This window comes from Balaenoptera acutorostrata, chromosome 19 (assembly GCF_949987535.1).
Source record: "Balaenoptera acutorostrata chromosome 19, mBalAcu1.1, whole genome shotgun sequence".
NCBI classification, from domain to species: domain Eukaryota; kingdom Metazoa; phylum Chordata; class Mammalia; order Artiodactyla; family Balaenopteridae; genus Balaenoptera; species Balaenoptera acutorostrata.
The window spans coordinates 55,566,796-55,584,569 of NC_080082.1; the positions used below are offsets into that span (position 1 = coordinate 55,566,796).

The 17,774-nt window shown below is 47.7% G+C and overlaps 2 protein-coding genes across 4 annotated transcripts in view; one reads left to right on the top strand and one right to left on the bottom strand.

Annotated features, from left to right (window-relative positions):
• Window positions 1–17,774, top strand: part of ZNF283 (zinc finger protein 283) — a 105,404-nt gene that overhangs the window by 30,260 nt on the left and 57,370 nt on the right. The window lies entirely within an intron of this gene.
• LYPD5 (LY6/PLAUR domain containing 5) lies at window positions 9,919–15,153 on the bottom strand. The gene is made up of 6 exons (XM_057533723.1): window positions 15,130–15,153; window positions 13,951–14,047; window positions 12,038–12,166; window positions 11,302–11,478; window positions 10,923–11,069; window positions 9,919–10,675 (listed from the first exon to the last, which is right to left on the bottom strand). Exons 1-6 carry the CDS (start codon window positions 15,151–15,153, stop codon window positions 10,503–10,505), a joined length of 747 nt encoding a protein of 248 aa, XP_057389706.1. The 3' UTR covers window positions 9,919–10,502.

The following is a 17,774-nucleotide window of genomic DNA, read 5'->3' on the forward strand; positions in this document are numbered from 1 at the left end:
CTCTGTGTCTCTGGGCCTCTCTAAGCTCATCTCTGCCTCAGTTTCTCTCTCCTGTTCGGGGGCACAGCTGGGAACAGCTTTGCCCCTCCCAGTTCCACTCCAGCCTCGCTCAGGGGCAAAAGGCCAGGGACACAGAGGCTGCGGCTGCCTGAGAGGGTCAGTGGCCACGGAACAGAGACCTCTAGCCCCAGGCCTTCCACAGCCTCTGTGCTCCAGTGCAGGCAACTGTGAAAAACTGAGGGGAGAGAGACAACCAGAGAGACCTTGAATGTTGGAGCCAGAGGAGAGGGAGGGAGAAAGACAGACAGAGAAGGAGGGAGAGAGAGGGGAGGGAGGAGGTGGGAAGGAGAAGTTTTTACAAACTCAAAGAGCTGGAGACGGAAGAGACCTAGTGGTGAAGAGAAAGCAGGAGTCAGAATCAAGACAGGGAAGTTGGAGCAGAGGGAAATTTTGTCTCCAAAGACACCACGACTAAAAGAGAAAAGCGGAGAGTAGGCAGGGTGTGGGAGATGCCAGGGTGGGCGGCGATGGGTCACAGTGGGAAGGGCACCTGCCTCCAAATGGAAGTTCTGGGCTATGGGGGTCAGTTGGTAGCACACTGCTCCAGAGCCAGCTCCCTGCAGCCCAGAGAGGGGGCTGGTGACTCAGGGCCGCAGCGCTTCCTGTGACTCAGCTTTGGTCTCAACCCTGGAAGGGGGGCGTGGGGGGGGGGGAGAGGGGTCCCTGTAAAAGACAGGGAGGGGGAGCGCCAGAGGACCTCTCTGCCCAGAGGAGGGAGCAGGGCAGCTGCAAGGGACTTGGAGGGGAGGAGGGCTGGGGACCAGGATCCTGGGTCTGAGAGGGGAGGGGCCGGGGGTCTGGATCCTGGGTCTGAGGGGGGAGGGGCCGGGGGCCTGGATCCTGGGTCTGAGGGGGGAGGGGCTGGGGACCATGATCCTGGGTCTGAGGGAGGAGGGGCTGGGGGTCTGAGGGAGGAGGGTCCGGGGGCCTGGATCCTGGGTCTGAGGGAGGAGGGGGCTGGACCCATACTCCTGGTCCAGGAAGACTAGAAGAACTGATTCCAAAGTTCTTAGGACTTTTCCTTGGCCTCGTTCCAGCTGCCCCACCTTCATCCCAGCCCCATCTCCGGGCCTGGAAAGGACCCAGATGCCTTGGAGCCCAGCCTGAAGGGGCCAAGGACAAAGAAGGAGTTGTTTAACTCGGCAGGGTGGCGGAGTGGGTGAAGAGGTAGTCTCAGATGGAAAGGTCACTCATCACCCAGGGCTTGTGCAGGGAAAGGCGGGGCTCAGCCCAGGGGAAGACGTCCAGAAAGTCTGAGGCCTGTGGTGGCAAATCCTCCAACTGCTGTCTTTTGGATTTAGGCATTTGGAGGCTTCGGGGCATTGGGATACTGCCATCTGGTGGTGTTTGGGGGAACTGCAGGCTCTGTGCTTTCCCAGCCTGGTGTCCATCTATTGCGCACCTACTGAGAGTCAGGTACTGCTCTACACGTTGGGGATACAGTAATAACTAAACAGACAAAATCCCTGCCCCCATGGAGCTTCCTGGATAAAGGAGGGAGACCCTGTGGTTCTGTCAATCTCTCTTTTGCTTTTGCTTTTTCTCTGTGAGTCTGCTTCTCTCTGTATCTCACTGGCCTTGCTTCTGAGTTTCTGTCTCCTGGTCTTTGTCCCCAAGTGCATGCCTCTCCGCTTTTACTTTTTTAATTTTTATTTGATTTTATTTTTTAAATAAATTTTGAAATTTATTTTTGGCTGCATTGGGTCTTTGTTGCTGTGCGCGGGCTTTCTCTAGTTGCAGTGAGCAGGGGCTACTCTTTGTTGCGGTGTGTGGGCTCCTCATTGTGGTGGCGTCTCTTGTTGTGGAGCACGGGCTCTAGGCATGCAAGCTTCAGTAGTTGTGGCACGTGGGCTCAGTAGTTGTGGCTCACGGGCTCTAGAGGGCAGGCTTAGTAGTTGTGGTGCATGGGCTTAGTTGCTCCGTGGCATGTGGGATCTTCCTGGACCAGGGCTCAAACCCGCGTCCCCTGCACTGGCAGGCGGACTCCCAACCACTGTGCCACCAGGGAAGCCTCTGCTTTTAGTTTATCCTTTGTATCTCTGTGTTCCCAACCAATTAAAAATTATGTATTATATTATGCTAAGCTATTTATCTATATATCTATCTATATATAGATATATATCTCGCAATCTGGGTATCTAGAGACTTTGGGTCAATTGGGTTAAGCCTTTTTTTATTTAAAATTTATTTATTTATTTAATTTATTTATTTTTGGCTGCATTGGGTCTTTGTTGCTCTGCGCAGGCTTTCTCTAGTTGCGACGAGCGGGGGCTACTCTTCATTGCGGTGCGCGGGATTCTCACTGCGGTGGCTTCTCTTGTTGCAGAGCACGGGCTCTAGGAGTGTGGGTTTCAGTAATTGTGGCACATGGGCTCTAGAGCGCAGGCTCAGTAGTTGTGGCACATGGGCTTAGTTGCTCTGCAGCATGTGGGATCTTCCCGGACCAGGGCTCGAACCCGTGTCCCCTGCATTGGCAGGCGGATTCTTAACCGCTGAGCCACCAGGGAAGCCCTGGGTTAAGGCTTGACATGGCCATGGTCACTGACTTTATTTTTGGGTGGAACATAATAACATAACACACATACAGCCTGGTTTAGAGACAGACCTGAGTTCACATCTAGCTCTGCTATCCCTAGCTGTGTGTCCTATGAGACCTGTAAAATGGGGGGATGATTATACCCTGTGTCACAGGGCTGCTTGAGGATTAGGTGAGGTGGAATATCTGTGGCCCTCAGCACGGGACCTGGCATACATTAAGCCCTCATGGCACGTTGTTTCCCAAGCTGGCTCCAGTAATTCCTCCTCCTCTGTGCTGGTATGTGGCTTCTCCCACCAACAGGTAGACTCTGTGTCTCTTCTCCTTCAATCTGGCTGGCTTGTGACTTGCTTTGACTAATAGAATGTGGCAGAAATGATGCTGGGCCAGTTCCAGGTCCAGTTCTTAAGAGAACTAGAAGCTTTTGCTTTTGTTCTCTTAGAACTCTAAGACTGCCGTGTTGTGAGGAAGCCCAAGCTAGTCACATGGAGAGGCCATGCAGAGGAGAATCAAAGCACCCTGGCCAAAAGCCCCAGTCCAGCCCCATCTGAATGTAGCTGCATGAGACCAGCAGAAGTGCCCCGTCAACCCACAGGATCATGAGAAATAATGCACTTTTTGTTTTAAGACACTAAATTTTGGAGTGGTTTGTTATATAATAATAACAATAAATATTACACTTTTCTGTTCACTTTTATGTTTGAAGTTTTCCATAATAAAAAGTATGTATATATTAATATATATGAGTACATATATATGAATAGGTAATAGAAGAGATAATGGAAATTGCACTTTATAAATTACAGCTAGTGTTATTTTGCTTCTCTCTTTCTGCCTCTGGGTCTTTCTTGACTCTTTCAGTCTCTGCTCGTCTTTCATATTTTCCTGTCTCTCTTTCTCTATCTCTTTCTCTCTGTGTGTCTACTCCTATCTTACCAAAACCCCTCCTGCCACTTTTCTGTCCACTTACTTTGCTCCACCACATTGGCCTTCTTGCTGATCCTCAAACATGCCATGCTCTTTCCTGCCTCAACATCTTGGTGCTTGCTTCTTCCTCTGCCTGAATGCTTTTACCTCCAGTCTCCTCTTGGATCATTTCCTTACTTCATCCAGTTCTCTTTTCAATATAGCCTCTTCCTTGACCATCTCTTCAGAAATGCTCCTCTCCCACCCCATAAATAACTCTGTACCATATTTCATTGCTATGTCTTTATCATGGCATATGGCATTTATCTAAATGATCCTGTTTTCTTATTTTTCTACTTGTTCAGGACAGGGATTTTGCCATCCCCAGTATTTAGAACAGTGCCTGGCACATAAGAGATGCTCAATGGCTATTTGTTGAAGGAATACTCTTATTCAGTAGTACTGATTGGCTCTTCTTCGACTCTACCCTCCTGCCCTGTTCCACACTGTTCTGGAAATGGGAAGGATATCATTTCCTCATTTCCCTGTCCTTTGTCTCACCTATTAGTTGAGTTGCTGTCTGTGGTTCTGAGACCCAATGCTGTGGATCTGTCCTTGGTGCTGACCTAGGCTCCCACGTGCATTAACCTGGGGAGGGCAACAGAATCTTAGGAGAGGGGCGATGTGAGCATGATCCAAGCACTGGACCACCTGGCTCACTGAGAGGAGCAGGCATCTGAGTTCTGAAGGGAGGAAGTGCCTGGGTCACTGGGTTCAACAGGTATTTCTTTTATCTATCGCCTATCTATCTATCTATCCATGTATACACATACATATATATATTATTATTACGCAAAACTTCAAACAAGCAGAAGTGAACAGAAGAGTATAACAAACCTCACGTATCCATCTAACAAATACCAACTCATGGTTAATTGCATTTCATCTGTGCCTCCACCCGCTTCCTCACTTCCTATATTATTTTCATGCAAATCCCAGACATGATATCATTTAATTGTATGTCGTATTTTAATTTTGTTTCTTTCTGTGGAGGTATGGCTTACACATTGGAAAGGTCACAAATCTTTTTTTAAAATTAATTAGTTAATTAATTTATTTTTGGCTGCATTGGGTCTTCGTTGCTGCACGCGGGCTTTCTCTACTTGCGGCGAGCAGGGGCTTCTCATTGCGGTGGCTTCTCTTGTTGCAGAGCACAGGCTCTAGGCACGCATGGGCTTCAGTAGTTGTGGCACGCGGCCTCAGTAGTTGTGGCTCCCGGGCTCTAGAGCCTAGGCTCAGTAGTTGTGGTGCACGGGCTTAGTTGCTCCACGGCATGTGGGATCTAGTTGCCTGATCAAGGCTCGAACCCGTGTCCTCTGCATTGGCAGGCAGATTCTTAACCACTGCACCACCGGGAAAGTCCCCCCCACATCTTAAGTGTACAAATTGATGCAGTTCTACCTGTGTATAGACACGTGTGACCATCACCTCAAGCAAGTCACAGAGCATCTCCATTGCCACAAGAGGTTCTCCTGAACCGTCTCCCAACTGATACACCAGAGATAGCCAGCATCCTGACCTCTGTCACCAAAGATTAGAAAGCCACAATATGGGAGTCCAAAAACCTAGGCTCTTGCCTTGACTTTGCTGTTGGCATTAGTATTTTTTTTTTGTATGCAATATACCATACGTGCAGAAAGTGCATACCACATAGAGATTTATATTGGACAAATGATTACATTTGTGTATCCCCATGAAATTACCACACACCCAGAGAGAATACTGCCACTCCCCAGAATCTTCCTGTGTGCTTCTTTATGACCACCGCCTTCTTCCCAATCTCCAGAGGAAGCCACTATCCTCATGCATAAGGAACTTTACTCCTCAGCCCTTACACACTGTTTTCTCATTCCTTCTTTCTCCCTCCAAGCCCCTCAACACTAAGTGGCCCCTGACCCTGGAGACCATGAATGAGAGACCCCTTCACCAGCCTCTCCTTGGTGTCCCTGCCTTCAGTCTCACTCCCCCAGTCTGTCCCCTGCGTGGTCACAGGGAGAGCTTCCCATCCCCTGGCTTCGACCATACCTCTCCCCTGCTCGAAGCCCTTCCAATGGATCCCCATTGGCTGCAGAATAAGTTCAGGAAACTTCAGCTTCATCTGACATTTTAAGCCCCTCAGGAGCGCTGCCACCCCTTCGTCCTCATCTTCTTTTCTCACATTTTGTGCACAGACCAAGCCTTCACGCACTCCGCCCTTCCTCTCGCTCCTTTGCCAATTCCTACTTGTCACTTAGGTGTCTTCTCAGAGATTCGTTCCTATCAGAAGCCTTCCCTGGTCTTCCTCTTTGGAGCTCCCCTAGACCCCCATACTTTATAATTTACCAACCATCAGCCTCCAGGTTTGTGACTGACTCTTTCCAGACCAGGAGGACAGGGTTGGGTCTGACTCACTGCTGGGTCCCTGGCGTCACCGGCTCAGAAGAATAGGTTATAAATGTTTGCCGACGGTCCCTCCCTGCAGCTCCCTCTGTCTCTTACTTGTTCCTGCTTCTGTCCTGCTGTCCCTCTGCCATTTAACAAGTGTTTCCTAGAATCAGGGACATAGAGAACAGACTGGTGGTTGCCAAGGGGGAGGGGGTTGGGGGAGGGACGGATTGGGAGGTTGGGGTTAGCAGATGTAAGCTTTTATATATAGGATGGATAAACAAGTCCTACTGTTCAGCACAGAGAACTATATTCAATATCCTATGATAAACCATAATAGAAAAAAAATATTAAAAAAAGAATGTATATATATGTATAACTGAATCACTTTGCTGTACAGCAGTAATTAACATAACATTGTAAATCAACTATACTTCAATAATAATAAAAAGCAAGCAAACCAAGTGTTTCCTTTCATGAGCTTGTGTGGGCTGGCCCTTCTGTTTGGAATGCTCTTCCTCATTCTGTCCACCTGGTGACCTCCCTCATCATTCAGGACCCAGCACAGGCTCCATTCTCTATGAAATCACTCCTGATGCCCTAACCCCCAGTCAGAGGTTTTTTTTTCTCTACCTGCCAGCCCTTCCAGCCCAAGCACTTCCCCCTCTTTACTGCCCTGACCTCTCTGGGTGCTATGTCCATCTGGGCCCTAGTCTGTGTCCTCATCAGACCAAGAACTCTTCAAGGGTGGGGTTCTCCAGGATCACCCAGCCCAGAAGAATGCATTACAAATGTTTTTTGAATCTCTGCTGGGATTACTTCTGCCTCTGTGTCTCTGTCTTTGCATGGGCGTGTCCCTCTGCCTGGACTGCTGTCCCTGTCTCTGTCCATACAGCATGCTTTGAGACCTGTCACCAGGTCCTTCTCCCTCTGGCACCAGCCCCAGTGTACCCCTCCCCCAACGCTCATTCCTCTTGTCCCTGCACATCCCTCCATCATGGGCTTGTGGCTGTCTGAGCACAGATCTGCCTCTTCCATCCGACTGGGAGCTCCTCCAGACCTGGGACTCTCCTCCGTGGCCCCAGTGCCCAGAGCATGGCCAGGAACATAGGGGGATCTCCATGAATGATGGATCCAGTGTGTACAAAACCACGTTTGGTAATGCTGATTCTCTACCACCTTTCAGCTTCATTTCCAAGATCCGTGTCTGAAGCACTCCTCTGTGTATCACTGGAAACTTGGAGGATGAGGGCTCTCCTTACTCCTTCCACCGTACACTAAGCCCCTCACCAGGACGGCCAAACGTCTCCTCCTCCACCGTGTGTTCCACACAGTGTCACCTTTGACCAGAGAACTCATTACACAGTGAATGAAGTGTGACTACGAGCTCACACCCATAGATTTCACCAGTCTTACCTCATACCCCATCACCTAGAAGAAGCTCACCTGGTAAAATAATGGAATGACTCAGTTCTTGTTGCCAACTGGGAATCAATACCCTGAAAGGATGGGGTTCTGTCTTACAGGATGCAGCACGTGCTTTGAGTGCTATCTCCCCCAACCCTCAAGCCTGAATACATGGCTAGCGAGGGGTGGCAGGGGCCCCTCTCACTATTACACGTAATACCCACTTGCAGAACTTTTGCCTCCCTTCTCCATGACTTTGAGCTCTGCTGGTTTGGAGGTTTTGGTTCCCAAGGAAAGAATGCTTCCTGCTTCCACTAGAGGACACAGCAATGCTTCCACTGAGTGGGAAGGTGAGACGGTCACCTGGCCTTTTGGGGCTCCTCACTCCACTGAACCAATGGGCAAAGAAGAAGATTACTTTATTTGCTGGGATAACTGATCTCAATTACTAAGGGGAAATTGGGTTCCTCCTGCAGAGTGGATCCAAGGAAGGCCGTGTCTGGAACCCAAGGCATTCTCTGGAGCACTTCTTAGAGATTTCATGTCCCATAGTATAAGTAACCCCCTCAAAAAAAATGCAGGACCACTAAGGATTTAGACCTTTCAGGAATGAGGGTTTCGGTCGCCTAACTTGATAAATAACACCAGCCAGCTGAGGGCAAAGGAAACTTGGAATGAGTAATGGAAGAAGGAAATTAAACATATCAACTATGGCCTTGTGACCAGTTACAGAAATGCAAACTGTATTAGATATGCATATTTTCTTCTTTGCTTTATTTTCCTTCTTTCTTTCCTTGCTTCTTTGCTTCCTTCCTTTATTTTTATCTTTTCATATATTTGTCTATCCATATCTTTTAATCCTGCCTGTTCTTTCCCTTTATTATTTTATATAAGGATTGGGTGGTGGTCCTGATGTTCATAAATTAAATTTTTAAAATTGAAGTATGGTTGATTTACAATGTTGCATTAGCTTCAGGTGTATGGCAAAATGATGTGTGTGTATATATATATATACACACATCATTATATATATATAGGATATATATATATATAGAATATTTATATATTCTTTTTCACATTCTTTTCCATTATAGTTTATTACAAGATATTGAATATACTTCCCTGTGCTATACAGTAGGACCTTGTTGGTTATCTATTTTATATATAGTAGTGTGTGTATGTTAAATTAGAATTTATCCCTTCCCCCACCTTTCCCCTTTGGTAATCATAAGTTTGTTTTCTACGTCTGTGGGTCTATTTCTGTTTTGTATATAAGTTCATTTGTATCATTTTTTTTTAGATTCCACATATAAGCCATATTATATGATAGTTGTCTTTATCTGTTTGGCTTATTTTACTTAGTATGATAATCTCTAGGTCACCCCATGTTGCTGCAAATGGCATTATTTCATTCTTTTTTATGGCTGAGTAGTATTCCATTGTATGTGTATACCACATCTTGTTTATTCATTCATCTGTTGATGGACATTTAGGTCTATTCCATGTCTTGGCTACTGCAAATAGTGCTGCAGTGAACATTGGGGTGCATGTATCTTTTTGAATTATGGTTTTCTCTGGGTATATGCCCAGGAGTGGGATTGCTGGGCCATATGGTAGTTCTGTTTTTAGTTTTTGTTCTCCATAGTGGCTGCACCATTTTACATTCCCACCAACAGTGTAGGAGGGTTCCTTTATAAATTAAAATTTTATCAATAGCATCCATTCTACTTTTTCACTGCCTTTTCCCTCTTACCAAATACCAGATATTTCTCGTGCACTGCAGTTAGTAGACAGCAATAAGTAGGTGTTGAATGAGTATTTTTTTAAAAAATAAATTTATTTATTTATTTTTGGCTGTGTTGGGTCTTCGCCTCTGTGCGAGGGCCCTCTCTAGTTGCGGCAAGCGGGGGCCACTCTTCATCGCGGTGCGCGGGCCTCTCACTATCGTGGCCTCTCTTGTTGCGGAGCACAGGCTCCAGACGCGCAGGCTCAGTAGTTGTGGCTCACAGGCCTAGTTGCTCCGCGGCATGTGGGATCTTCCCAGACCAGGGCTCGAACCCGTGTCCCCTGCATTAGCAGGCAGATTCTCAACCACTGCGCCACCAGGGAAGCCCTGAATGAGTTTTTTTTTTTTAATTTATTTATTTTATTTATTTATTTTTGGCTGTGTTGGGTCTTCGTTGCTGCACACGGACTTTCTCTAATTGCAGCGAGCGGGGTCTGCTCTTCATTGTGGTGCGTGGGCTTCTCATTGCGGTGGCTTCTCTTGTTGCAGAGCACAGGCTCTAGGCGTGTGGGCTTCAGTAGTTGTGGCACGTGGGCTCAATAGTTGTGACTCGCGGGCTCTAGAGCATGGGCTCAGTAGTTGTGGTGCACGGGCTTAGTTGCTCCACGGCATGTGGGATCTTCCCGGACCAGGGCTTGAACCCGTGTCCCCTGCATTGGCAGGCAGACTCCCAACCACTGCGCCACCAGGGAAGTCCTGAATGAGTATTTTTAAATGACTAAATATTCAAACAGATGATCACAGATCAAGATGACAGAGAGAGGGAATTCATTAAATCCCGACCACAACCACTGTGAAGTAGGACCTTGTCATTACTGTAGGTTTTATTTTCACCTCTGCCTGACAAGTGAGGAAACATAGTCTCAGTGAGATTAAGTAACTTGCCCAAGGTCACCCACAGGCAAAATGCTGAAGCTGGAATTCGAACCCATGCAGCCTGGCTCCAGGCTCTGGAGGGAGAGCCTAGGACCAGGAAACCCACAACCAGGAAATGGGGTTGTGGGGAGCCTGGGCCTGGTTGGTGCTCAGCAAGCAGGATCTATGATCAGGTTTGCTCTGCATGCGGGCTGGGATGTTTCTCCCCACCCTGGGACGCTGGGGACCTTGCCCAATTTCTCCCAGGCCTGCTGACCAGGTAAGGGCTGGGCGTCAGGAGGGAAGCGGGAGGGAGAGAGAGAGAGAGAGAGAGAGAGACAGGAGTGCAACTCTTATTTTCCACATTCCAGGAACTGAAGCAGTGAGAAGGGGGTGCGTGTGCCCTGCCCCCAGCATCCTGCTCAGGAAGGGGCTGGAGGGGCTGACTATGCCCGAGGGGTCCTCCCGGAGTGCTAACCAGCAGGGAAACCATGCGGAGCAGGACTATGATGGGGGGGGGGGTGTGCCTCAGGAGGGACGGTGCCCAAGGCGCTGGTGAAGGCTTATGGAGTCCTTGTTGCAGAGGTGCCCCTCACAGCAGGAGCCCTGGAGGTCGATGTTTGTCCGTGGGCTGGTGGTGCCCTGGATGGTGCAGGAGGGCCGGTGGCAGGTTCTGATGTACACAGGGACCGAGAAATTGCCTGGGAGGGGGTTAGTGAAGAGGGTCAGAACCGAGGGAGGCAGCTGCACCTGAACCTCCACGTCAGAGATCACAGCCATGACCGGGTCCTCGGACTTCCTTCCAGTCCCCTCCTTAGACCAGAGCCATGCCTCCTCCCTCAGTCCAGGACCATGCTTCCTTCTTTAGACCAGGGCCGTGTCTCCCTGTCAGCCCTGCCCTGCCTCCACACCCCTTGCCCAGGCCCTCTCACCCTCCCAGCCTCTCACCAAAGGTCATGCTGCCATTGCCCTGGAAGCAGATGTTTTGGTCCTGGTGACACTGGACCTGCCGGGACTTCTCCGGGGTGCAGTCCTCCGGGTGGATCCCCACGCAGGAGTAGCACTTGGCGCCGCTGAGCGTCCGCGGGTTGGGCGCTGGCAAGAGAGCGTGGACGCACATTCAGGTAATGGTCCTCGGTACGGTCGTGCGGGATGTGCATTGCGCCAGGGCTCCCGTCTGGCCCGACTTGGGCGCTGGAATCCCAGCGCACCGGGAGGAGGAGCCCAGCGGAGACCACACCCTCCCCCGGGCGCGCGCGCGCGCGGGCCGGGGCCCCTCCCAGTCCCGTACAGTCCCGCCCCACACCCAGCCCCGCCCCTCGCATACCTCGGCTCAGATTGGGGAGGGAGTCGTGGGTCTGGAGGTTCGTGTTGCAAAAGTCGGTCCCGCAGCCGCGCACCACCGAGTAGTGAGGCGGCAGCGCCTTGTCATTCCGCTGCATCTGGACCATAGCCGGGCCAGTCCAGCAGCCCTTCTGTACCATGGTCACTGCGGAGCCGTACCCTGGGAGCGAGGGGATGGGGTCTGGCGCGCTGCCTCCCCCCCAGCCCTCCTCCTCCTCTCCCACGCCCCCTCCTCTCCACCTCTCTCTCTCTAGTCTCAAGTCTCTTGCTCCTCTGTCTTCTCGCTTCTCACTCAACCTGGCTTCTCCCTTCAGCCCTGCCCTTCTCTTTCGTCCCTCGCTCCCTGTCAAACTCTGCTTCCCTCTACACCGCCTCCCCCTCTCCTCTCATCACCAACCCTTTCCTCCTCCTCCTTTACTCTCCTTCCCCTCTTCCTCTTTTCTGCCCCTCTCCCACCTCCTCTTCCTGGCTCCCTACTGTCTCCTCCTCCCACCTCCTGCCCCCCTATCCCCTCCTTCTTTCTCTCCCTTCTCCTCCTCCCTCCACCTCCACATCTCTATCCTGACCTTCCCTCCCCTCTTCTACCCAGTTCCTTCCCAACCCCTTGTCTCCTCCTCCACCCCCATCCCCCCTCCACCCCGTCTAATCTTTCATCCTTGTCCTTGTACCCCGCTCCCGCCCTTTTTTTTTTTTTTTTTTTTGCGTTTCCTGCCCCTCACCAGTGTTCAGGGATAAGACAGCCTCAGAGCATCCGAGGAGACAGGAGACATTGAGGAATTTCATGCCACTGAGGTCAAAGGGCCCGAAGTAGATGTGTTGAAAGCTGTAGCATTGCAGGGCTTGGGACCCTGGGGAGAGGAGCAGGGGTGGGGTGAGAGGAACAGGCCAAGGATGAGCCTATGCAAGGAATCAGGCTCCACCCTGCAGATGACAGCCACATGGGCCAGGCTCTTCTGCTCTGAGGGGAGACAGGCCTTGTTGCCCTGAAAGAAGCAGGGGCTGCCGCTGTGGCTGGTCATGACTGTGTCTACCTCTTGGCACAGCAATGGCATCTGCACCTGCCAGTCCAGTTTTTTTTCCCCCAGGCTCTTCCAAATCTCCACCCTCTTCCAGGAAGCCCTCCAAGATTTTGATAAAGGAGGAAGTGATTCACTCCTGTTCTGCCTATCCCTTTCCCAACTATACTCATGATATCCAATAGCACTAAAAGGTCACCGATGGAAAACAAACACTCCAGTACAGGCACTGGGATGTGCAATCTCATGCTACAAGTGCACACACAGCCAGCCCCCAGCAATACAGATACACACACGCACAGAACACTTAAACACTGACGTAAACACAAAATAACAAAATTGACACAGGCTCATGCAAATCTCACAAATATACACAGAGTATCCTGAATGCGTTCACATTGAGTTCTACATTCACAAGCAAAACGAGTACCACCCAGACCCTCCAATAGAAACCCCCCAAACCAAGGCGCAGGATCTCACACATGCAAAATCACACACACAGACAGAAAACTGTGTGGATACGGAAATAATCACAACACACAGACCCAGGAACACAGGAAGTCATACCCAGAGAGAGACAAATACAGACCCAAGAATCACAGACATACAAATAAAATGAGACCCTGAAATTAGGCGAAGTTAGAGATACACAAAAAAGAGGCCTACAAAAACAAACAACTTAAAATCATATTCAGATGCAAGATACATAGAGACACACAACAGATACACAGAGAGACAGATACATATCAAAATACCCAAACACACATACACAGAAATACAGGCCCACCAGTCATAGAGATGCACAAACACAAAGAGAAACAGAGATGCAAAATTATACACACATCTCTTTTAAAAAGAAAGTGAGGCTCAGAGATAAACAGACCCATAAAAGCATTTGTTCAAACACCCAGACATCAAAACCTGGTACAGATAAACACACACAAGCACAGAGACCCACAGGACACCCTGACACATGGACACACAGAGAAATTGAACTCTCTTCCGTGGATGAGCATGTGCACGTGTGTGCGCACACACACACACACACAAACACACACACACACACAAAGTTGTTATATGCAGGCATAACCTCCTTCCCACCTCTCAAATTCCCTGCCTTTGTAGCCACTTCAGTCCTGATATGACTATGTCCCTGTCCTTACCCAAACTAGGGGAAGGGGTTGCCCAAGAATGAGGCCAAGGTTTCCTGCCGTTCTGGAAAGAGCCCCCATGGCTCTCCAGAGGTACCTTTGAATGGGGACATGGGCAAAGAGGATGACAAAGGCTGGAGTAGTGGAACGGAGACACTGGAGGAAATGAGTGATATGGAAAGAACAGAGGAGGGGAAGAGAACTGGAGAGGACACAGTCTCCAGGCCTCTCCCAACCAAGACCCAGGATCCAGGCCCCGGCCCCTCCTCCCTCAGACCCAGGATCCAGACCCCCGGCCCCTCCTCCCTCAGACCCAGGATCCAGGCCCCCAGCCCCCTCCTCCCTCAGAACCAGGAATCAGGGCCCCTAGTTCGCTCCTCCCTGAGTCCCTGGAATCCGGCCCCCACTCTCTGCTCCCTCAGACCCAGGAGAGTCCAGCTATCCCCCACCCAACTGCCCTCTTACCACTGAACTCAAAAGTCTGAATACCTGTGAGGAAGAGGACAGCCCCAAAGAGGCACAGCAGGAGGGCTCTGGGGCCTCCCATTGCCAGGTTGTGGACCTGAGTGGAGACACTGAGGACAGCTCCTGCTCTGATTTCTGCCTGGCTGGTTCTCCCAGCAAAGCCCCAGGCATCCTGGCTATACCCAGCCCGGCCGGCTTTCCTCCACCCCTGCCCTCCCTTGCTTGGGCTGGTTTCCTCCTAGATAATCATGATGGGGGCTGGACTCCTGGATCTGAGGGAGGAGGGAGCTAGGGGCCTGTGTGTGTGTGTGTGTGTGTGTGTGTGTGTGTGTGAGTGTAAGTGACTGTGTGAGCGTGCAGCTGTGCCTGTGTGATTTTAACTCTGGTAACCTTCAGGTACCTTTGGAGGCTGTGAGGTATCAGGTGGGAAGCTCCCCACTGCAGGAGGTTGTCGACGAAAAAAAAAATCAATGGTCGATCTAAGAAATGGAAAGTTTTATTCGAGCCAACCTGAGGATTATAACCTGGGAGACAGTCTTTCAGAAAGCTCTGAGGACTGTTCCGCCCATTAGAGGTCAAAGCACAGTTATATAAGCTTTTGAGGCAAAGAGTTATCCAACAAATGATGTATTGACAGTTTGCACAATCCAGATCTGTATGTACAAAGCAAGTAGTGGGTTATCGTGATCCCTTACAAGATTAAGAAGGAACATTATCTCCTAAGGAAGTCTGGTCAATGCAGATGTACAATACACACTAAAGGGAAAGGCAGAGGCCCAAACTGGTAGAAAATAATTTTATGTTTAAATTTTTCTTGTCTTGCCATAAAATATAAATTTTATTTCATCCAGGTAATCCAATGGAGACCCAGTGATCTAGGTCTAGAGATTTTGGCAGGGCTCTTGCATCCACAGAGCATGAACTCCAAGCTCCCTATGAACCCAGAAATTCTTTTTTTTTTTGTAATCACTTTTTAGTAATTAAGCTTTGTAATTAAATGATTAATTATTTGAGAGATTGGAGAAAATGGAGGATGCTATGTGGTAGCCATTAAAGAGCTATTTTTAAAACTTTTTACTGTAGAAATTTTCAAACACACACAAGCGTACAGAGAATAGCATACCCACCACCCAGACTCAACAATTTTTAACATATCTACTAATCCTATGTTATTCTTACCCCCTTTGGTGCTCTTAAGGGCATTGAATTGGATGCCTTCATTATTTTCTCAAAATATTAATTTTCCTTAAAACACCATTTAAAAGTCGGTGATTTTCAAAGTGTTAACTTTGGCTTATGTTCTAAGATGCAATCTTTAGGAACATAACGTACAATTTCTAAAAGGGTGTTTGCCCACTACCTCGAGTTGAATTCTTAGTCCTATGATGTCACCAGATCAACTTTCTCTTTGCATATTGAATAGTTTCAAATTTATTTGCGATACATGTATTTTCAATATATTTCAACATTTATTAGAAGCTGAAGAGTAGTCGTAGAGTGCTTGAATGATATTTTAAAATTCAGTGGTATAGAAATTTTTGCCGCATTATTCGCTATCCAGTTTAAAGGATGGGCAGCACAAGGATTTGCTCCTCCAAGAAGAGAGAAAGGAGGCAGATCGGGGGTGTTACCTAGAGTCTCTGCCCAGCCCCAACCACCTACAGGAGCATCCGTGTGGATGTCCTCAACTACCCGGTGTTTGAGCACCTACATGGGTCGGTCCAATTGTTACCAAGTCCAAGCTCGTACTGCTTGCCGCAGGACAGACCAGTAAATGGAGAGACAAGTTGTTGGGGCCAGGAATAGTGATTTTTTTCAGAAAGCCAGCAGACTGAGTAGGTGGTAGACTAGCGTCCTAAAGAACCATCTTGCCCAGGTTTGGATGCTAGTTTCTTTTATAGAACGAAGATGGGGAGGTGAGGAGGTAAAGTAAAAAAAGGTGATAAGGTGTTGCAAATAGTTCCTGGTTCTTCTTTCCTGCAGCCATTCACAGGTCAGGGCCTGGTCAGGATGTTTCCTGTGAGCTTAAACAAAGGTATTTTAGCTTAACACTCAGACGTGGGAGGCAGGGTTCCAGGAGATGGGCCATTATGTCCACTTTAAGCTATAGGCAACATCTCTTTAGTGATTACTTTGAAGCAAAAGCAATAGAATACGAAGGTTAAAGGAAAAGAAACACATCCAATATGGAGTCAGATTTGTTCTTCCCTATTACAGAATGCCTTGGAAGTTTTTCAAGGATCTTTTGTTGTATTCTGTAAGTTTCCATGCACTTTTCCATTTCCATGCACATTTACAAATACCTGGCCTCTTAAATAATTTTTCCCCCAGATTTGGTTTGTTTAAGCAGTTTACTAAATGTGTGCATCACCTGTCTTAGTATATATCATCTACTGGACAAAATTCCCCAAAGTGCTCACATGTAAGAATCAGTGCAGTCTGGGACTCTGTCCATCCAGCAATAATTGTTTTCTTTTTAATTAATTATTTAAATTTTATTTATTTTTGGCTGCGTTGGGTCTTCGTTGCTGCATGTGGGCTTTCTCTAGTTGTGGTAAGCGGGGGCTACTACTCGTTGTGGTGCGCGGGCTTCTCACTGCGGTGGCTTCTCTTGTTGCAGAGCACAGGCTCTAGGCATGCGAGCTTCAGTAGTTGTGGCACGTGGGCTCAGTAGTTGTGGCACCCGGGCTTAGTTGCTTTGCAGCATGTGGGATCCTCCTGGACCAGGGATAGAACCTGTGTCCCCTGCATTGGCAGGTGGATTTTAAACCATTGCGCCACCAGGGAAGTCCCTGTGTAGTTTCTAAAATATGTTCATAACGAATTATTAAATATTCTCTTTTTTGAGGAACAAAGCTCTAAATTAGAGGCAAGAGGTAAATATTTTGAATCAACTTAATATAAGCAATGCTTAGTTGATTAGCTTTGAAATAAAAGATGATATGAAATGGTAGAGAATCATAATATCATGAAAATAAAGAGTATTTTCCTAAATTTTATTGTGAGAAATTTAAGGTGCAAAAGTGTTGAAAATTAGTTCAAAGATGATGCATATACCTATCATCTAGATCAAAAGTACAGTTGACCCTTGAACAACATGGATTTGAACTGTGCAGGTCCATCCACTTATACTTGGATTTTTTTCAAAATTTATTGGAAAAAATTTTGGAGATTTGCAACAGTTTGAAAAAACTCACAGATGAACCATGTAGCCTAGAAATATTGAAAAAAAAATTAGTTAGGTATGTCATGGATGCACAAATATATGTAGATACTAGTCTATCCTTACATAGGCATAAGGTGAGTGATATTATAAAATCAATAATGTGTTAGTTTTCTCACTGTTTTATAACTTTGCTTTCAAAGAATTACAGTATGCCTCTCTCTCTTATAACTGGGGAAATTGTGTATCAGCCTATCATCATAGGTGTTTTTTTTTTAAAGTAACAATGTTCTCAATACTGTATTATGAATATGACTATAATACTGTATGCCATAAAAATTTTATAATGATTCATTCATTAGTATATAGGCTAGGCTATCATAAAGCAATTGTATTAATTAGTCTAGGCTACCATAAAGCAATAATATTGCTGCTGCTTTGTGATCAATGCATGATAATGTTATACCTGTAAATAAATATGAATTTCTTTTTCACATTATCTTTTTATTTTTGATGTCTAGTGTAATACATATAACATCTACAGTGCTTTGTATCATATAAGACAATATTGATGTAGGTACTGACAGACAGACCTTTACAGTCATCTTGTGAACTGACAAGTAAGCTTATGGTACCGATAAATATAGTACCATACTGTAAA